The sequence below is a fragment of the Protopterus annectens genome, chromosome 3.part1, assembly GCF_019279795.1.
Source record: "Protopterus annectens isolate FY-2018-M chromosome 3.part1, PAN1.0, whole genome shotgun sequence".
NCBI classification, from domain to species: domain Eukaryota; kingdom Metazoa; phylum Chordata; order Ceratodontiformes; family Protopteridae; genus Protopterus; species Protopterus annectens.
The window spans coordinates 1,711,494,647-1,711,513,256 of record NC_056732.1 but is presented as its reverse complement, the minus strand read 5'-3'; the positions used below and the strand labels follow the sequence as shown (position 1 = coordinate 1,711,513,256).

The following is an 18,610-nucleotide window of genomic DNA, read 5'->3' as shown; positions in this document are numbered from 1 at the left end:
AGGCACAAGAAAGCCAGTTGTAGCCAGTTCAGGTTAGTGGTAGATTGGCAGTGATAAGAATGATAATGTGTTCCAGTCGGAAATTTTGCTATTTTATAATAGCAACATTGCAATTTATTTCGAAGGGTTGAGTGAAGATTGGCAAAGATGGCACTACCATATAGAAGGGATGGGATGAGTAATGTGCTGGCAAGTTTTGTTTTGGTGTTGCTATCCAGGTAAAGTCTGTGGCGATATAGTTTGCCTAATTTAAAGTGTGTTTTCTTTATTGTGTTGAGGATATGTGTTTCATAACTGAGTTTGTTGTCTATTGTTATTCCTAGCAGTTTGGCTGTTTTCACTATTTTGATTTCTGTACCATCTTTAGCATGGAGTTTGAAGTCAATGTCAGGTGTTTTTGCAGAGAAAAGTAAAAGTTTAGTTTTTTGGGGGTTTAACATTAGTTGTGCATTGATAAGCCATGTTTCAACAGAAGTAAAGGCTTTTTTGTGTAGTTGTTAGAATATCTGAGAAATTGTTGGAGGTGGATACTAGCATAGAATCATTAGCATATTGGATAAGGTTTTGGATGTGGGGGATTTGTGAAGATCATTGATAAAGATATTAAACAGAAGTGGTCCTAGAATGATCCTTGTGGGACCCCTATGTTGTTAATTTGATAATCAATTTGTACATTATGCAACCTTACTGATTGTTCCCTATTTTGTAGGTATGAGGTAAACCAAATAAGGGTATCAAGGGAGCATCCTAAGTTAGATAGCTGACATAGCAGTTTAGTATGTGACAGTGTCAAAAGCCTTAGACAGGTCCAGTAGTATAACTGAGGTAGGATGGCCAATATGTATCACTTTGTTAATAGTATTAGAAAAATAGAGTAGGGCAGTGATTGTACTATGTCCCAGTTATTTGTTATTTTATCTAATTATTGTTTGGCTGCAAAAAATTCAGTACTCATAAGGAAAATGGAATGCATGAAAATATATGTTTAATAGTAAATCACAAGCTGTAACTGAAATTTTTGAAGCGTTTATCATAGACAGAAAGTTTAAAAATGTCACTTGTGTAATTTTGCTGCTTATGCTGAACTGGTAACACAGTATATGATTATCATGGGAGTCACATACAAGTAGCTAAAAGAAAAACTACTGCTGTTTAGTAATTCAAAGTTACTCAATAAAGCAGTACTAGTGTGACAAATTTCAGAAGCAGCAATGGACAGAATCAACACTTTGGAGTTCAGTCTGATGAAAGATTTGACTCTGAAAATCAAAACTGCCATCAGAAAAAAAGGAAAAAGTGTATGAAGATAAAATTGCACGGCGTCAGTGTAGAGAAATAGCACTGTACACTCTACCACGAGAAAAATTATCATGGCATCGTCCTCTATTCAGGAAGGAAAGCTGATTTATGACATAAAGGGTTACTTCACAAAAGCATAAACAAATGAAAGCTCACTCCGTAGGCAGGGATGATAACAAGGGTGCACTACATATATCTATCAATAATGTGCATATCTCTCACTCTTCATATATATATATATATATATATATATATATATATATATATATATATATATATATATATCTAAAGAGATACATACATACATATATATATATATATATATATATATATATATATATATATATATATATATCTAGAGAGATACATACATATATATATATATATATGTATATATCTAGATATATACATATATATATATATATATATATATAAGTGTGTATATATATATATATATATATATATATATATATATATATATATATATATATGTATATATTTATATATATAAACAAATCCAACATTACTGAGATGATTGTAACAAAACTGCAAAAAACAAAAAAACAAAACTTTAAAAATCCAAGTCACACATAAATGAAAATGAGCTACTTTCATGTAAGAGAATGTGATCACGTAGTTGGTATATTAAATTTGTGGGGGGGTGCTCCCACATGGGGGAGTACAGTGGGGGGGGCTGCAAAAATGAAGGAAGTATACCGGAAGGGTTTTACCTTGTTTTCTGTAAGAGAGCTTAAAGGATGCATTGGAGATGTCCCATAAGCAGTTTTTGTTTATGTGCGATTCGGATTTTTAAAGTTTTGGTTTTTTGCATTTCTGTTAAATTCATCTTGGTAATGCCAGATTCGTTCATATGGGCTTTCACTCATATGAAGTACACCCATTCATACATACACAAACATATTTTTTTATATATCGATGTACCACTTAAAAGCATAAATGCAGCAAACTAATACTCCTGTTCCATTTCAGCACACATACTAGATTTTTTTGTTGTTGATAAAAACAAAAACATCCAAAGTCAATTGCATAGGCATCGACTACAGATGGTCAAAAACACAGAAATTGACACAAAGATATGTATGCACCGAGAAACAACCTTGGTACATGCAAACATTTAATTTTTAAAAATAAAACAAAACACAATTTTTTGCGGGGGGCAAGCCCCCTGCACCACCCATAATCACTGCTATGTATATGCTAACTCCAAGATCGCACAAACATGAAGTAAGAGCAAATTTGCCAACACTAGTATTTATGCGATCTCCCCACACCTGTCGGTCAACTGCCTTGTCGAGTATATGCAATCCACTAGACAGCTGTTGACCTAAGGCACAGTTGATATCAGCATGTAAACTTTTAATTTTTAAAAATAAAGCAAATCATAATTTTTGCAGCTCTACCTGCATCCCCACATCCCCTGCTATTTATATATACTAACTCCGAAATTGCACAAACACGGAATAAGCGCATATGCAGTAGATTTGACAGTTTGTTGACGTAAGAAATTGCTAATATCAGTATTATCACTCACACACACACACACACACACACACACACACACACACACACACACACACACACATATATATATATATATATATATATATATATATATATATATATATATGGCTCTACTTGGGTTCCTATTAAGTCAGTGAACGCTTGAAATTGTGAATGCTGCTTAATCAAACTTGTTTCAGCGAAATGGCAAAATTCCAAAAGCACTGGACCATTTTCTGGACTTTGCCATTTCCTCCACTGTGGTGTGATCTCGGAGTTGGTATATTTAAATAGGGGAGTATGGTGGGTATAGCCCCCCACATCGGGGGAGGTGTGGGGTGAAGCCCACTACTTTAGTTTGTGGGCGGGGTTTTTTTTTTGTTTTGTTTTAATGGATCTGCGATTTTTTTTTCCCCCGGGAAAAAACTCGCTGATCTATTTGTTCAGTATTTTGTATTTTCGTGTGTAATACATGGAGTTCCATAACTACACTTAGAAATCAGGGAAAAGATAAACTTATTAAGCCCATTTCTGACATCAGAAACATGTTTAACAAATCTGAAGATTCATAAAAATGTACATTTCAGAGACACGTTAGCCACAATGAGGAAAGACTTCATCATCAGCTTATTTGCATGCCTCTGAATCACCATTAACCACTACTGCTAGTGCTAATCAGAACTTTCCTGTGGTAGTTAACATCATGCATCGTGTTGGCAATGGCACTCCTCATTGTTCTCCCTCACACAAACACAAGTTCAAACACACACATGCATGCACACACACTCTCTCACAAACGCACACACACACACACACACACACACACACACACACACACACACACGCAGACACACACCTCTGACATGTCCCTGAGTTGACAGAATGTTCTTGATGTCTCTTTGTTTTGTCCCTGTACTCATAAATCACACATCCATACAGTCAGTCAGTAATGCCAGACATTAGAGTTTCATTTTTAGAGTTTGCACAGTGCACATTGATGCTAGACATGTTCCTGTATTAACTTTTTCACTGGGTCTCAGTACTAGTTTGGATATTCTCCCTGGTGCTGTCTGGTGTTCTTTTCAACTTTGTAATGAAGCTTCACCCACTACTTGTAAATAATTCATTAGCATCATACTATAAATTTTGGTGACTGGCCTTTTGTTATTATAATTTCCTGTTGGATATATTACATATTTGATACTGTGTAGCCAGCCCACTTTTTTATCTTTTCACTGTCTACATTCTCCCAAAAGTTGTTTTGTAAATAATTCAATTGCATAAAGTTTTATTGATTTGTTTTTATTTTGTTACACTTTTAACTGGTGGTTTGGTCAACAGGCTCTTTTCAGCCATAACTCAGGCCAACAGAATGGTGTAAAATAGTAAAATAGTGAGTATAGATCAGTAGACAAAAAGTTATATTACTGTCTTGGATATTATTTTCTTCTAGAAATGCTACCACCATCCCTCAGGATTCAGTCCACGAGTTTCCTTGCCACTGTTTTTAAGATATCAAACCTGTGGTTTCCTGGGTGGCCATGGTGGTGCAGTGGTTAGCGTTGTCACCTCACAGCAAGAGGTTCTCTGGTTTGATCCTCGGCTGGGGTACCTTCTGTGAGGAGTCTGCATGTCCTCCCTGTGGTCGCGTGGGCGGGTGCTCCAGTTTCCTCTCACATCCCAAAGACATGCTGTAGGTGGATTGGACACTCTAAATTGGCCCTAGGCATGAGTGCGTGCATGTGTGTGCCTTCCATAGAAGGGTGGATGCCGGGCTGGCAACTCGACACCGTAAAACTCTATTGTCAATCATGAGCAGACAGGTGATCCACTGTGGCGACCCCTAACCGGGAAAAGCCGAAAGAAGAAGAAACCTGTTATTTCCTAGATTTTTTTCTTCTCTTGGGCTTGGTAATAGTTTCTCAGTAACAGTAAAATCAATATACGGTAACAAGGATTTGCAGTATGCTGATAGCTTTACTGATTTTATACAGAAAGACAGGTTTAGTGCTATCCTAACCGTGTGGAAATGCTGCATCACTATGAAGGAGAATGAAGAATGGATCAGTTGTGTGGGACAGGTCATGATGTAGTACTGACACAACAACAAGACAGCAACAGATAGACTCACCAAGTTCATGAGGTAGCTCATGGAAGACAACAGCTACTGATGTGGCAAGTCCTGTCCTCCAGGATTCTGAAAAGGCAGCACCTATCGCTAGTCCATCAGCAAAGTTATGGATCGCATCACCGATTGTGATCATGTATGGGATCATCCTTAATTCTGGGGGATGAAAAATAAAAACAAATGAAGCCAGTTGTACATGATTACAATAAAACTAATGTTAAGACCTAGATGTATTAACCTTATCATGAAATAGCGCCTTCGGTGTAATACCTGGGTTCTACTGTAAGTGTAGTACAATGTCCACACTGTTACATGTGTGTTCTATTTTTTACTTACTGTGACATCCCTCCTCTGGGCCAGTGATCAAGGAGCCCCAAATCTCAACACTGACACCAGTGAGGAACATTCTCTGAGAAAAAAAAAAGATGCACACATTATTTTCAGATGCAGCTCTCTGCACCAAGTAGAATTTCCCTTAAAAGCACACAGGGAGCACACTCCAGTCCTGGAGCTGGGTTTTCCTCTCCAAGCCCCAAATAGGATTCCACCTTTGAGTCCCTGTTCCAAGTAGCTGGAACACACACACACACACACTCTTTGAGATTTAATTATAACACACACACACACACACACACACACACACACACACACACACACACACACACACACACACACACACACACACACACGGGAAAGACTGGCACAGATTACACACTCTCCCACCTCATCCCAGACAAAAAGGTAAATGCAGTGCTACCAGAACACCCCCAAAGCCAGATACTCTAAGGCTCTTATCGAGGTACCCAATTACTCTTACTACAATTCATACTTATACAAATGGTAGCATTTCTAAGCAGCAAGACTTTCAGGAGCATGGAATTACAGTACCACCAAATAAATGCAAGTACTCTCAAAAGTCAAAATATTTTCTAAAAGACCAGCCAGAATGAAAGGTTTAAATATATTTAATAATAAATGATAAAAGAAAAACATGAAAATACTGAATATCTATTCATAATAAACACCAGAGTTACAATCATAGGAAATATAAAAACAACATTTAACTAGTCTCACTATAGTTTCCTAACTGACTGAAGAATTACCATCCCCTACTTACTTGCTAAAGCAAGGCAAGTTGAAGTCAAATGAGTGTCCCTCCCTTGTCAAGTCTTATAACAAAGTGCTGAGTGTCACTATCACATCGCTCACCAGTATCTCAATACAATTTCAGTGCTGGCTAAAAAAATGACATCATATCTGGTCACTTGATACTGTGGTTCCCACACTACCCATCACTAGCAACTGAGCCAAGATTTGGCACTGATGTGTCACAATATACACATATAACTTTAGCTAAACCTTATTCCAGCATCAGGATATTGTAAAACAATTCCAACCCTTCCTTTCATCTTGCAGAGACTAACCAGACATTCTCTGGCACCCCAAGGTAGCAATTGGTTCGACACTAAGGATAATAAGAGCAGTATCCCAGCCCAGACATTGCGTCTCTGGTTGCATTCAGGCCTGTGAGATAAAATCTTTATGGCCTAAACCAAGTGATTTAACTTCAGGCTATTTTTCTTAAGGTTAGCTGGGCTGAGCTTAACCCTTCCCTTCCCTTATCATCTGTTAACATATATACATTTCTTCAGTTATAATACAGTCTGACATATATGTATATTTCTTTTCTGTCCAGCAGGACCCACTGTTGATACATTTTTTTTAACACAAGCAACTTTACAAATACATTTTTAACACAAGCATGTGTACAAATCAGTTTGATAGTCAAATTACATAAAATTCTCTAGAAAACCAGCTAGATAGGCTGGCATATGTTGCACATGCACTGTTCTACAACATCTAGCACAGCTGGCACTACCTCACATCATCTCACTTACTATTATACCTGCTTTGTAAGAGCTGGAATTGACTCTGTATGCAGTGAACTGTCTGTAACGAACTCTTAGTTCTACTCTAAATGCTGTGAAATGCTGAAAGAATAATGTCTGTATTCTAAGTGAAGCACAGTGCTGGTAATGTAACCAGAGAGTTCTACTATAAGTTTATCGAATTGAGCTGTATGTAATGTAACATGTCTCTAAGTGCTTTGCAGAATCTATAGCTGTGCATTCTGAATACTGGTCTGTACTATGAATGATATTAAATACATTGCTAATGGACTTTATACCTCTCAACTCTCCAGATTTTGGGGGAATGCCCCTAAGTTGTTCTAATTCTTTTTACCCATCCCTGCTAAAACTGGAAATTATTTTGAGACATTCTGAATTAATACTACCAGCATTTAAAAAGTCTACCTAGTATGGGAGATTTTCCCTAATTATATTTGCTTTTTCTTTAGCTCTGGAAGTAAACTTTACAGTGTAATGCATGCATTCTGTTCCAAATACTGTAGAATGCTTGCAGAGTGTGAAAGACAGGGTGCAGCACACACTGTATGTAGTTTGATCTTAGTACAGTATTTTAGGCATATCTGATTCACTGATCAATAGAAAATTGAGTCATCATTCAGGACTTGCAGTCAGCATTGCTCTGCCAGTTGACCTGACTGTAAAAGTCAAGTCTTTTCCCTAACTGCCTGTTCATCTCAGTGCATAATAAGTCATTTGTGTGCAAGGCAGTGAGCTAGTTGTTAACCCTTAGTAAACGTCAGTGTTGTATTTGATAGCATCCCCTTTTCTCCACCTCTAGGCACATTATTTATGTATGTGCTTAAGCATGCAGCACTTGTCATGTTAATTCATTTATTCCTCTTCGACTACTCTTGCACCCATGTCATCTAATTTTATTAGATCCAGGTAAAAAGTAATTCCCTACCACAGTGTCTGATGCCTCCTTGGTTATCCATTCCTATAAGAAATGCTGCAACAGCATCTTCATTCTGTTTTGTCATGTGAAGCTTTACCTGGACCACCCTGAGACATGTTGAATTCCATCCAGTTTCTCTGAACCCCATTGTCAGGCTATAGGTAAAGGCATTGCCTCACACCCACTAATTTGATAGCATGACAATGGGGTTCAGACAAACTGGATGGAATTCTACATGTCTCAGGGTGGTCAGGTTCCTGCATTATCCACTTTCGGCACTTACTTTTTTAATAGATGTGTAATGCTTATCATTCCTAAAGAAAATTTAGAGCCACACTTCCCATTGCAATATCAGGCTATACTTACCCTGGCTGGTATGCCTGTACAAGTAAATGTGATTCTTCCATGAGACAAACAATATCTTAATGGTTAAAGAATTAACAGTGTTCTTACTGCACTCACACTATCTAATGAAAAACGCTCCTTATCAGCTCTTGTTACTGTGGAACTCTCTCTCTCAACAGAATCTGAAGTGCCAGACACTTTTCAGCATGGCGATCCCTCACTCATTTGCCTATTCAGGTCCATGCTGCCTGAGTAGGATTTGTTTGGTTCCATGTCTGTCCAAGGGAGTAATGCATGGTGGACTCAGCTAAGCAGTTCTTAATTCAGACTTCTTACATTACGTTACCTTAAATTACTGTGACAGAAGTAATGTCGACTAGCACTAGAGTCCCAGCTACATTTTCCCAACAAGCTATTTGGCTTGGAACCACCCACTAACTGCCATCAGGCACTCATATCACTGTTTAAGGAAGGTGACATATTTTCACTGCATTTATTTTTGTAAGATATACAAGTGTACTTGACAATATAAATTAGTATTATTTTTGCCATGACATTATACTTGGATGGGTGGATCAATAATGAACAAAAGGCTATATGGGAATCATGTGAGTGCCTTTCTTAATCAGTTTAGTGAAGAAATCATCAGTCCTTTCAACATCTGTGACCACTACACCCCCAGATTCTTTATAGAGATGATGCAGGAGTCATGCAAGATGACTAATGGAAATAAAGCCAGCAAAAATCCCCTTTCTACTTTTATTTTTTTGCTTTCATAAGAAATTTTGATGAATATTACAAAAAATAAAATAATGATGATGTTCTTATTTTATGGAAGGGAGAGCAGTCTGTACTAGAGGACTTGGTTATCTATCTAGAAACAACCACAGATTTTCTAAGGTTTACTTTAGATTATTCATTGACAAAAATAGACTTTCTAGATATATCTATCTTGAAAGTTGGTGAAGATTCTCTTACTACTAAATTGTTTAGGAAACCCTGTTGGAAAAATGCTATTTTACAATATAATAGTATGCATCCTAGATTTATTTTTCCTAACATAGTAAAAAATCAGAATAATAGGATAACTAGGCTATGTGCTGAGATATCTGAAAGAAATAAACAGCTTAACATCTTAAATAGACTATTCACTGATAGAGGCTATCCATCAGGCCTTGTTGAAGGCCCCAGAGATAGATATAGTTTTGATGTTGTTGAAGCTGCTTATAATAATAGAGATTATGGTACTAGGTGGGTATCTAACAAGGGCATACAACGATTTTCTAATAGTGAAATGAATATGGTACCTTTTACTACCAGGTATACAAATAATAACTGTAATATTGTAGAGATCATAAAGAAAAATTTGGATATTTTAACAATGGATACTGATTTGAGAAAATTAACAGGCTCAACACCACACTTCAGGTACAGAAATAGCAAGAACCTGAAGCGGTGGTTGTGTATTGACAAGAAGGTCAGTAGATCTCTGAATAATAGAGATACTAGGGTTTTGATGGGAACATGGCCATGTAAGAAATGTAATATGTGTAAGCTAATTACAACAGAGAAAGAATTCATAGTACCTACTTTGAATTATACACATAGATTTATTTTATATGCTACTTGTAATACCACCAACTTGATTTATCTGGCTACCTGTACCAAATGCCAAGCATTTTATGTAGGGTTAACCTCTAGGAGATTGAGAGACCATATATACAACCATGTATATAAAATTAGAAAAATGACTCTAACCAATGCTTTAGCCAAACATATTAATACACATCATGACCATAGTTTCAATTTTAGGGTTTTACAAATAATAAAACCAACCATGAGAGGTGGTGACAACATGAGCTTTTTAGAGAAAATTGAGCTAGAATGGATTTTCAGGTTGCGGGCACATATAGAGCCTGGACTTAACACTGCTATCAGTATTAAACCTGTATTAGAAGCACATAGATAATAATGGGTTATGGTGAAATAATGAATACATTAAATAATATTAAATCATTGTTTGATATACTTTTTGTTAATAATAGGTTGTTGTTGATCAAAGTCAATGAACTTAATATTTGGAGTTCATCAGTCATTAGTTAGAGTTTATTAAATATTTTTTATAGTTTTTGATTAATTCATATATATATTTCAATTATTGCTATTTAGTTTGATATTTGCACGTCTTTGTACATATTGTATATACGTCATATATTATATTTATTTTATTTATAATATATACTTCATGTTTTATTCATAGTAAGTGATGATTCCATTTTGGCTGTCATGATATAGCTCATGAGATGTTGATTTATAGAATTAATTGCATTTATTTATTCATTTTTTTCATTATTTTGTTATATATATATTTTATGTTTTTTAACATAATATAACACACATTTCTTATTATAACACTCCTCATATAGTTATGGCATCTTATTTGGTATAGAATGTTATTAGGAATTATTCTCACAAAAATCTGCTATTCTCGTTGGGTTTCTATAGCTCATGAGACCATTTCAGAAATTGAAGGTAGAATCAATGCCCTGTTTCCTTTTAAAACCAAGCAGCATGATTAATTACTTAATTGAATAATGAAGTTGATTGAACTAACAGCTAGCATTTGAATTTGTATATAAGCCAGGATGTTTTCACATTTTGTTATAACCTGATGAAGCATACTTGGAGTATGTGAAAGCGCTCGTTTTATTCTAGTCTCGTCTAATAAAAGCCTTCTATTTTATACATCATGGTGGATTCTTTTGGTTGTTCAAGATATCGCTCTGCTTAATACAAGTGGAATCCTTTGGATGGTAACTGTCTGCTTTTTTCTGATATCACTGTTTAAGGAAGGTGACATATTTTCACTGCATTTATTTTTGTAAGATATACAAGTGTACTTGACAATATAAATTAGTATTATTTTTGCCATGACATTATACTTGGATGGGTGGATCAATAATGAACAAAAGTCTATATGGGAATCATGTGAGTGCCTTTCTTAATCAGTTTAGTGAAGAAATCATCAGTCCTTTCAACATCTGTGACCACTACACCCCCAGATTCTTTATAGAGATGATGCAGGTGTCATGCAAGATGACTAAAGGAAATAAAGCCAGCAAAAATCCCCTTTCTACTTTTATTTTTTTGCTTTCATAAGAAATTTTGATGAATATTACAAAAAAGAAAATCATTTCAATTTCTTTGATATTTATTATAGGTTCATAGGTTCATACTAGGCTATCTGCCCTAGGGCATTTATAAGCCTGGCCAGAGTGTGTTTGGCTTTCGCCACCCCTTGAAATGAGTATACTGTGCCCATTTTAAGGTTTAGTTTCCATTTTAAGGTTTACTTTTATCTTATTTTTATATTATATTTTATATTATTATATTTTATTATCACACTTTGTCATTCTGTGATGTAAAATGTGATTTTTTTTATAAAAATCCACAGCACTGCACTAGCATGGCCTTAAGCTACTCAGTGTAAGAAGTTAAAAACAGCTCTGTATAGAGTGGCTTTACTAGAAAGCCTGTGATGTGAAGCAGAGATTTTAAAAATGGAGTGTAAATCAACAAAGAATGCAATGTTTAAAAAAGAAGACATAAGCAAAAGCTGTAATACTGGAAGGAATAAATATATAACAGAAGAGATGTAACTTCATAAATAAATCACACAATGTGCCATGACAGTACACAGTAAAAAAAAAAAGGTTGTGTGGAAGTAGGAAGACTATTAGACTCTATAAATGTGGTAAGTCTGGCAGTTTAGTGTACTGGGTTAAAATGATGAGAAGCTGAAGAGTTTTCTTCTTCTATAAATGGATTTCATTTTCGCTTCTCTATTTGACTATTATGTAATGCAGGGCAAGTTACTTACCCAGACACTGGTACTGGGTCTCCCCTGAAAGGAGGCATTTGTGCCTAGATGCTTTTTTTAGTTAACACATAAACAACATTAAAATAAATAAATACAATTAAATTAAATAAGCAAAGAGTAACTAGGCCAAATAAAATAGAGGAAGTTTGAAAATAAATATGAAAATGTAATACAAATATCTGCTGGGAGATGGCATAAAATGTGATTTTACTGACTTAATCCCATTAATAAACAAGTCTACTTAGAAATCATGTGATTGCAAACATTTATGGTGCAAGTTATTAACTTCTGTTTTACTTACAAGCTTAAGGCAAACCATAATTATAACAAATAAATAGACAATAGCAAATAGACAATAAGGGGTACAGCAAACCATAATTATAACAAACAAATAGACAATAGCAAATAGACAATAAGGGGTACAGCTTATCGTTAGTAGTTTAAATTAGTGTAATTGTAGTAAATTAATAATAGCTAGAAAATAAGCAGCAAAAAATGGGGCAAGAGAGATTTGTTGAATCCATACAGTGTTGCAGATTGCTTAGGCCATTGTGGTATTAGTTTCCAAGATGTGTGGGGCCTGTTAGAAGAAACACTGAATCCCAGTGGACTCCAGATGTACCACTGGACCCACAAGCAGTTCCAAAGAAGAAGAGTAGTGAAGATGGTTAGAATATAAGATATAAGGTCAACAGCACCTTTTTAAGGTAGGGAAACCCAAATCACATACAGCAAGACAAAATAAGATAAGAATTTCATAAATAATACATGATCTCGCAAACAAGCAATGAAAGCTCTGCAATACCAATGGTATGTAAGACTCATGACATGTGCCTGCAGATAGCCTAGCAGCAGATATTTGCACTAACTGCAAGATATCACCCTGAAGATCACTTCTGTGGCTCTGCTCGACAGGGGCACAAGAGAATAATTTTCTTGGGTGGCGAAAGTCAGGGTACCTTTTTGGCTAAGCTTATATAGGCCCTAGGGCCAATAGCCTAGTACCTACCTATGAACCTATATCAGGTTCAGTTCCAGGTAGCCCCTGGAACAGGGAGATGTAGCAGTCTAGACAATAAGAGACCATGATTAAAAATACCACGGCTAGGTCTTCTAAAGATAGGAGATTTTTTATATATTCACAACTTACTGTCTGGTGTCTCTCTCCCTTACCCTTACATTATTGCCACCAGAACACATCACTGTGTCCATAATTACAAATCTCTCCTACTATGTTTTCAACAGTTCTTTGCACCTAGGTCTACATGTGACACATCTCCATAACCTTATTTTGCCTCCTAAGACACTAACAACAGTTAAAACCTACTCCACACAAAGAACATTCGTACTGCTAAACAAATATACAAGATTACAAATCTAGTCTTGAAACTGCTTGCATACTAATCTGTTATATTAACAATATATGATTAGAAATTACCACATAACCTTCTTGAACAGGTGCTTGAATGTAAATGGCATGTCTGGACCGAATCTAAGTATTTAGCACTGCAAACATTGTATTGTGGTTCAAGCAAACCTTAAATGTACAACAGTTTGTAAAGCCATATAACTGCTACTTAACTACAATTCTTAAGCAGAAAGCAAAGTAATAGCTTTCCAACCTGAATGTTAATATATCTTTAAACTCTAGCACTGACAATTATGTAAAGAACCAGACCCCTTGTAAATAGTAGTTATTTACAAACTGCAAATACTGTAAACAGTTGTTTGCAAACCAAACTGCATATTATTACATTGTCCAAATTGCCAAACCAAACTATTTTACTACCATTGGGTCCAGGTCATGATTGAAAAGGGTCTTTATACCAGTCATCTACCTGGTTAACAAATCAAATTGCTAAATAAATAAATAAACAAGCAATATTTCTGAGATGATAATAAAGTGATTATGTGACTTAACCAGGGATGTCTGGTTCTTAACTGTAATCACATTCTGCAGAGTAATGCTGAGGTCACATAGATAAGAAATAATCTCCAGTATTTCATCTCCCTTGAATAATATAGGTGTTTGGGGCAGAGAGTTATAATACTTAAATATATCCTGACAGTCGTGGCAAATGTATGGGAAGTCTTCAGCAGGTCACAACTCATCCACAGATGGATACAGCCCATCTTGCTTGTGAAGGAATTCAGGACAGACAAATGTTGGAGAGTAAAGGAGAAGATTCAGACATCATCTACATACCAATAAGACTGTAGCGTTCTCCTTCAAAGGTAATATATATATATATATATATATATATATATATATATATATATATATATATATATATATATATATATATATAGAGATATATATATATATATATATATATATATATATATATATATATATATATACAGTGAAAATGTTGTGACCTGAAGTGGGAACCCCATAGACTACCACATGGGAACAATTCAAAATGTAAGAGGAAAATGAGTCAAGAGCAACTCTGAAGAACACACTGTAGAATGTTAAATGCTACAAAAGGATAACATGGTCAGCACTGGCTGATGTTACAGAGAAAAGAGGAAAGACCAGAAAATGAGTCATTCCCATGATCTAGCTAAGAGACAAAAGTGTTATTGTTATGTTATGTCCTAATTCTTGACTTTACTGGACTGTTGTGGCTACAATGTGCAAAAATGTCCTTCTCAAGTGCATTGCTAATAAGAATAAGGTCTATGAGAGGGCATTGCCCAACTAGCTTGTCATAGCCCATTCATTTATAGATTGAGGAAAACAGTGCCTCCTTTAAAACACATGCAAAAATATGGCTTAAAAAAATAACAGAGGTGGTACTTCTACTACTGGGGAAAATTTGGCCAGGTAATCAGAGAACTTCTGTCTACTCATTTTGATGGGTCGGTTGGGCCGCTTACCTCTACCTGAGCTACCGTCAACTCAAGTAAATGGAACCTCAGTTTAACACCTAATCCAAAGGACACGGCACTCAGGAGTGCAGCCTCCCCATGCTGCACTGCAGTGTCAGCAATCCAGTCACTTGGAGTGTGAATCAGGAGTGGCCCTAGGTCAACTTTTGCCCTAAGCAAAAGGGTTCCACGGCGCCGCCCACCACACTACCTGGTGCCCTCATCCTGGTCTACCTACACCAAATAAATACTGGAAAAGCACCCCTGCTAGACCGGCGCCGTAGGCGGCTGTCTAGCTGACCTATGTCTAAGGCCGGCTATGGTGTGAATAGAACTAACAGCCTTCTGGTTTTCAAGTGTCAAAAATGGACCTGTGTCCAGTGGACTATCCTGGTTAACAAATGTAAAATAAATAATAAATAAATAAATAATGTGAATCTGCTACCTATTGCATCACTGACTCTGCAATGCTAACATTAATAGAAGCCCAGAACTTCAGAGAGGCTAGCATCAGTCTGGTTGAGCATGGGTCAAATCTGCAAGTTGTTTGGCAAATGTTTGAGATGAAGGAAATTAATGCTGAGTAATCCAGCAAACTAAACTGAGCATCACCATCATCATCACCCCCTTTTTCCTGTTTTCTACATGGGGTCCAGTTATTGCTTGAACTGTCACCATCCTTTTTGATTCAGTAATACTCTATTCTCCTACTTTCTTCAGCAATCATGCCTGGCTGTCACAGGTATTTTCTCATGCAATGCATTCATCCAGTGATTTCTCATTTCCTCTCGTCTTCTTTCTGTATTTCTCAAACCTTCTTTTCCAAATCTTCTGCTTTCCAGCAGCTGTGACTGAGCCAGCATAATCTGTTCTTCTTGAACTTCTCTGTAGCTAGGGCTATTTTTGTTTCTGCTGTGATGTCTTTATGTCTTTGTCTTTCCCACAGCATCCTACCACCCATCTCAGGCACTTCTACAACATCACCTCAAGCTTCCTAAATTGACCTGCCTTCACTATCTAGGTTTCTTTACCATACAGAAGCACTGCTCTCACCACTGTTTTGTACACCTTACTTTTCAACTTCTTTTGCATTCTTCAGTCCCATGCTACCCTGACACGATGTTCTAGCTGGCTGCAGCACCACTGACTCTAGCTTTGACCTCTTCATTCATAAGACACCTCTCACATACTTTAACCTGTTTTCACTATTTCCCCTTCTTTCAAATTTTTCATCTTTTTTCCCTACTATATTGTCTGTACACAGTTTCATTCCATGTGCCTTCAAGTTTGCTATCTAGTCCCCAAACATTTTCTCAAAATTCCTGTTCAGTTTAAATGCACAGTCTCAGTTTGTCTTTGCCTTGATTCACTAACTTTGGGTAAACATACCAAGGTGAATAACAAAATGAAATCATCTGGAATGTATTTACGCTCCAGCAGCTGCTCAAAATGTGTAGCATCAGTCCAGCTGAATTTTTTTTGGTTTGAAACATATACCCTAACTGAAAATACTGCTCTCATTTAAAGTCCCCATCCAGCTGTAAAGTACACAATTAAGTGAATGATTTCCACTTAACTTCCGTACTATTCCAAACATCTGAGACATAATAAACATCTTTGCATAGTCAGCCTAAACAAGAAACAGAGCTATTCTGAATTTTGACCCTTTTGTCAGCCCATAACCTGTGAATATATATAGACTACTGTCTTTTTGTCCTTAACCTTAATTGCCTCTCAAACCATACCTCTTTGCAGACATACAAACTCCCTGATCAGAGGTTTCCATACGAAATCACTGCTGATGTGGTTTCTAAGTGTGTTTTCACATATTTCACTATCATTCATGTTGATGCATCAAGTGTTTAGTATATATAAGTTTGAGATGTGGGGGTCAGGATGCTGGGGGCTTGTCCCCAGCAAAAAAATGTTTACATTTACTATGCTCATCGGCATGAGTTCCTGAGCAACTGTACTCAGTGAGTTGGTTCCTCATTAAGCTGTACTTGCCGAGTCATACAAACCGCAAGTACAAAATCCATATAAAATCTCCAAAACAACACTGCCCATCTAACTCAGTCTCCAAGAAATTAAATTTGTTCTTAGTAAAATTAGAAAAGAAAAAAAATGAAAAATTAAACAAAAACAAATGCTGACCATAACTAGCCAATCAAAAAAATGGCACCATCAGCAAAACAAAAACCCCACCAAACTACTAAAATATATTAAATAAATAATCCATCACTTGAAAAAAAATAACATTACAATTTATTTTGGCAACTACATGATAAAATCATTCACAAGACTGTCCTTTCCTAAAAATTTTAATAAACTGCATAAACCCTTGTTCAGTACAAACATAGGCAGTTAACACAGGCACTACTCTAACATGGCAACAAAAAAAACTGAAAAATTGACAGATATGCCTCTGACTAGAATGTGTCATACATGAAATATCTCATTTTGTAAGATTAAGGAACTTAGTGGGTGAATTAGAGCTTCACCAAATATCTCAACATTCATTCCATAAACCTACAATACAGGGTCTATATCGGTTCTGCACAATGCAATTGCAGCAAACATCTGATCATCGACCCTCATTCAGTGAAAATCTTTTCAACGATTTATGAAGGCAAGTAAATACTTGCCCTACAGTGCAACTCTGCCCTTTTCCTCCATTGTAGTGTGATCTCGGAGTTGGTATATATAGTTAGGGTTGTGTGGGGGTCAAAGCCCCCCACTAGGGTCGGTTTGATTTACATAGCTGTCAGTCCATTGTGCTGTAGGGCATTTACTTGCCCTCAGTAAATTCATCGAATCGCTGAAACAATTTTCACGATCTGGTGTTCACTGCAATTGCATTGCAACAAGCTAGTTTAGACCCACAATACACACTATTTAATGTAATACTCACTACACCGATCCACCAATATATATTTAAATATATGTGTGTGTGTGTGTGTGTGTGTGTGTGTGTGTGTGTGTGTGGCTATACACATATATATATATATATATATATATATATATATATATATATATATATATATATATATATATTTACATACACATACATATATATATATATATATATATATATCAATGAATTTATCAACATGGATTGATTTTGTATTTGGTCGACAACTATTCTATTGATCATAACAGACTGACACACTGGTGCAAAATCGCTCTTACAGTGCAGAAAGAACCATGACAATCCCCTGCTAAGGTGTGATCTTAGAGCTTGTATACATAATTAGCATAGGTGTGTGGAGATACAGCACCCCACACCTGGGATGTAGCAGTCTTGCAGCCTACAAAATAATGTTTTTTAGTTTGCATGCTCCAAAGGTATGTCTCAAAGAATAAGTGTTTGAGCATTAGTAATTTGCTGTCGATCATTTTATGTTGATAATCAGTGCTGCACTTAGCTTAAGCATCTACCTTAAAAATTGTAAGCCATGAAAAAAATATTATACCCCAGCCAAAAATTCAACCATGACCCCTGTCCCAATAACTCACCACTCAAAACCGCAATAGAATTTAACTCATTTCATAGACAGTACTGTTTATCTAAGGATTCCCCAACATCTAATCCCAACCCTGCCCAACAGCCACAACACCACATCCACTTCAAACCTGTGCCCACAGCGTATATAAAAGCAATCTTAAACCGAAACAATGCTCAACATCAGCTGATCACCGTTCATGCAGGTACATTAAAATGGCAGCCAATAGCATTG

The 18,610-nt window shown here is 36.2% G+C and overlaps 1 protein-coding gene across 1 annotated transcript in view; it reads right to left on the bottom strand.

The window, feature by feature from the left end:
- The window catches only part of SLC39A4 (solute carrier family 39 member 4), a 471,457-nt gene that overhangs the window by 210,997 nt on the left and 241,850 nt on the right, over positions 1-18,610 (bottom strand). The window contains exons 7-9 of the mRNA XM_044067721.1: positions 12,894-12,903; positions 10,788-10,800; positions 4,952-5,104 (exon numbers count right to left, since the gene is read on the bottom strand). Of these exons, the coding sequence (XP_043923656.1) occupies positions 4,952-5,104; positions 10,788-10,800; positions 12,894-12,903 (176 nt within the window). The remainder of the gene's footprint in view (positions 1-4,951; positions 5,105-10,787; positions 10,801-12,893; positions 12,904-18,610) is intronic.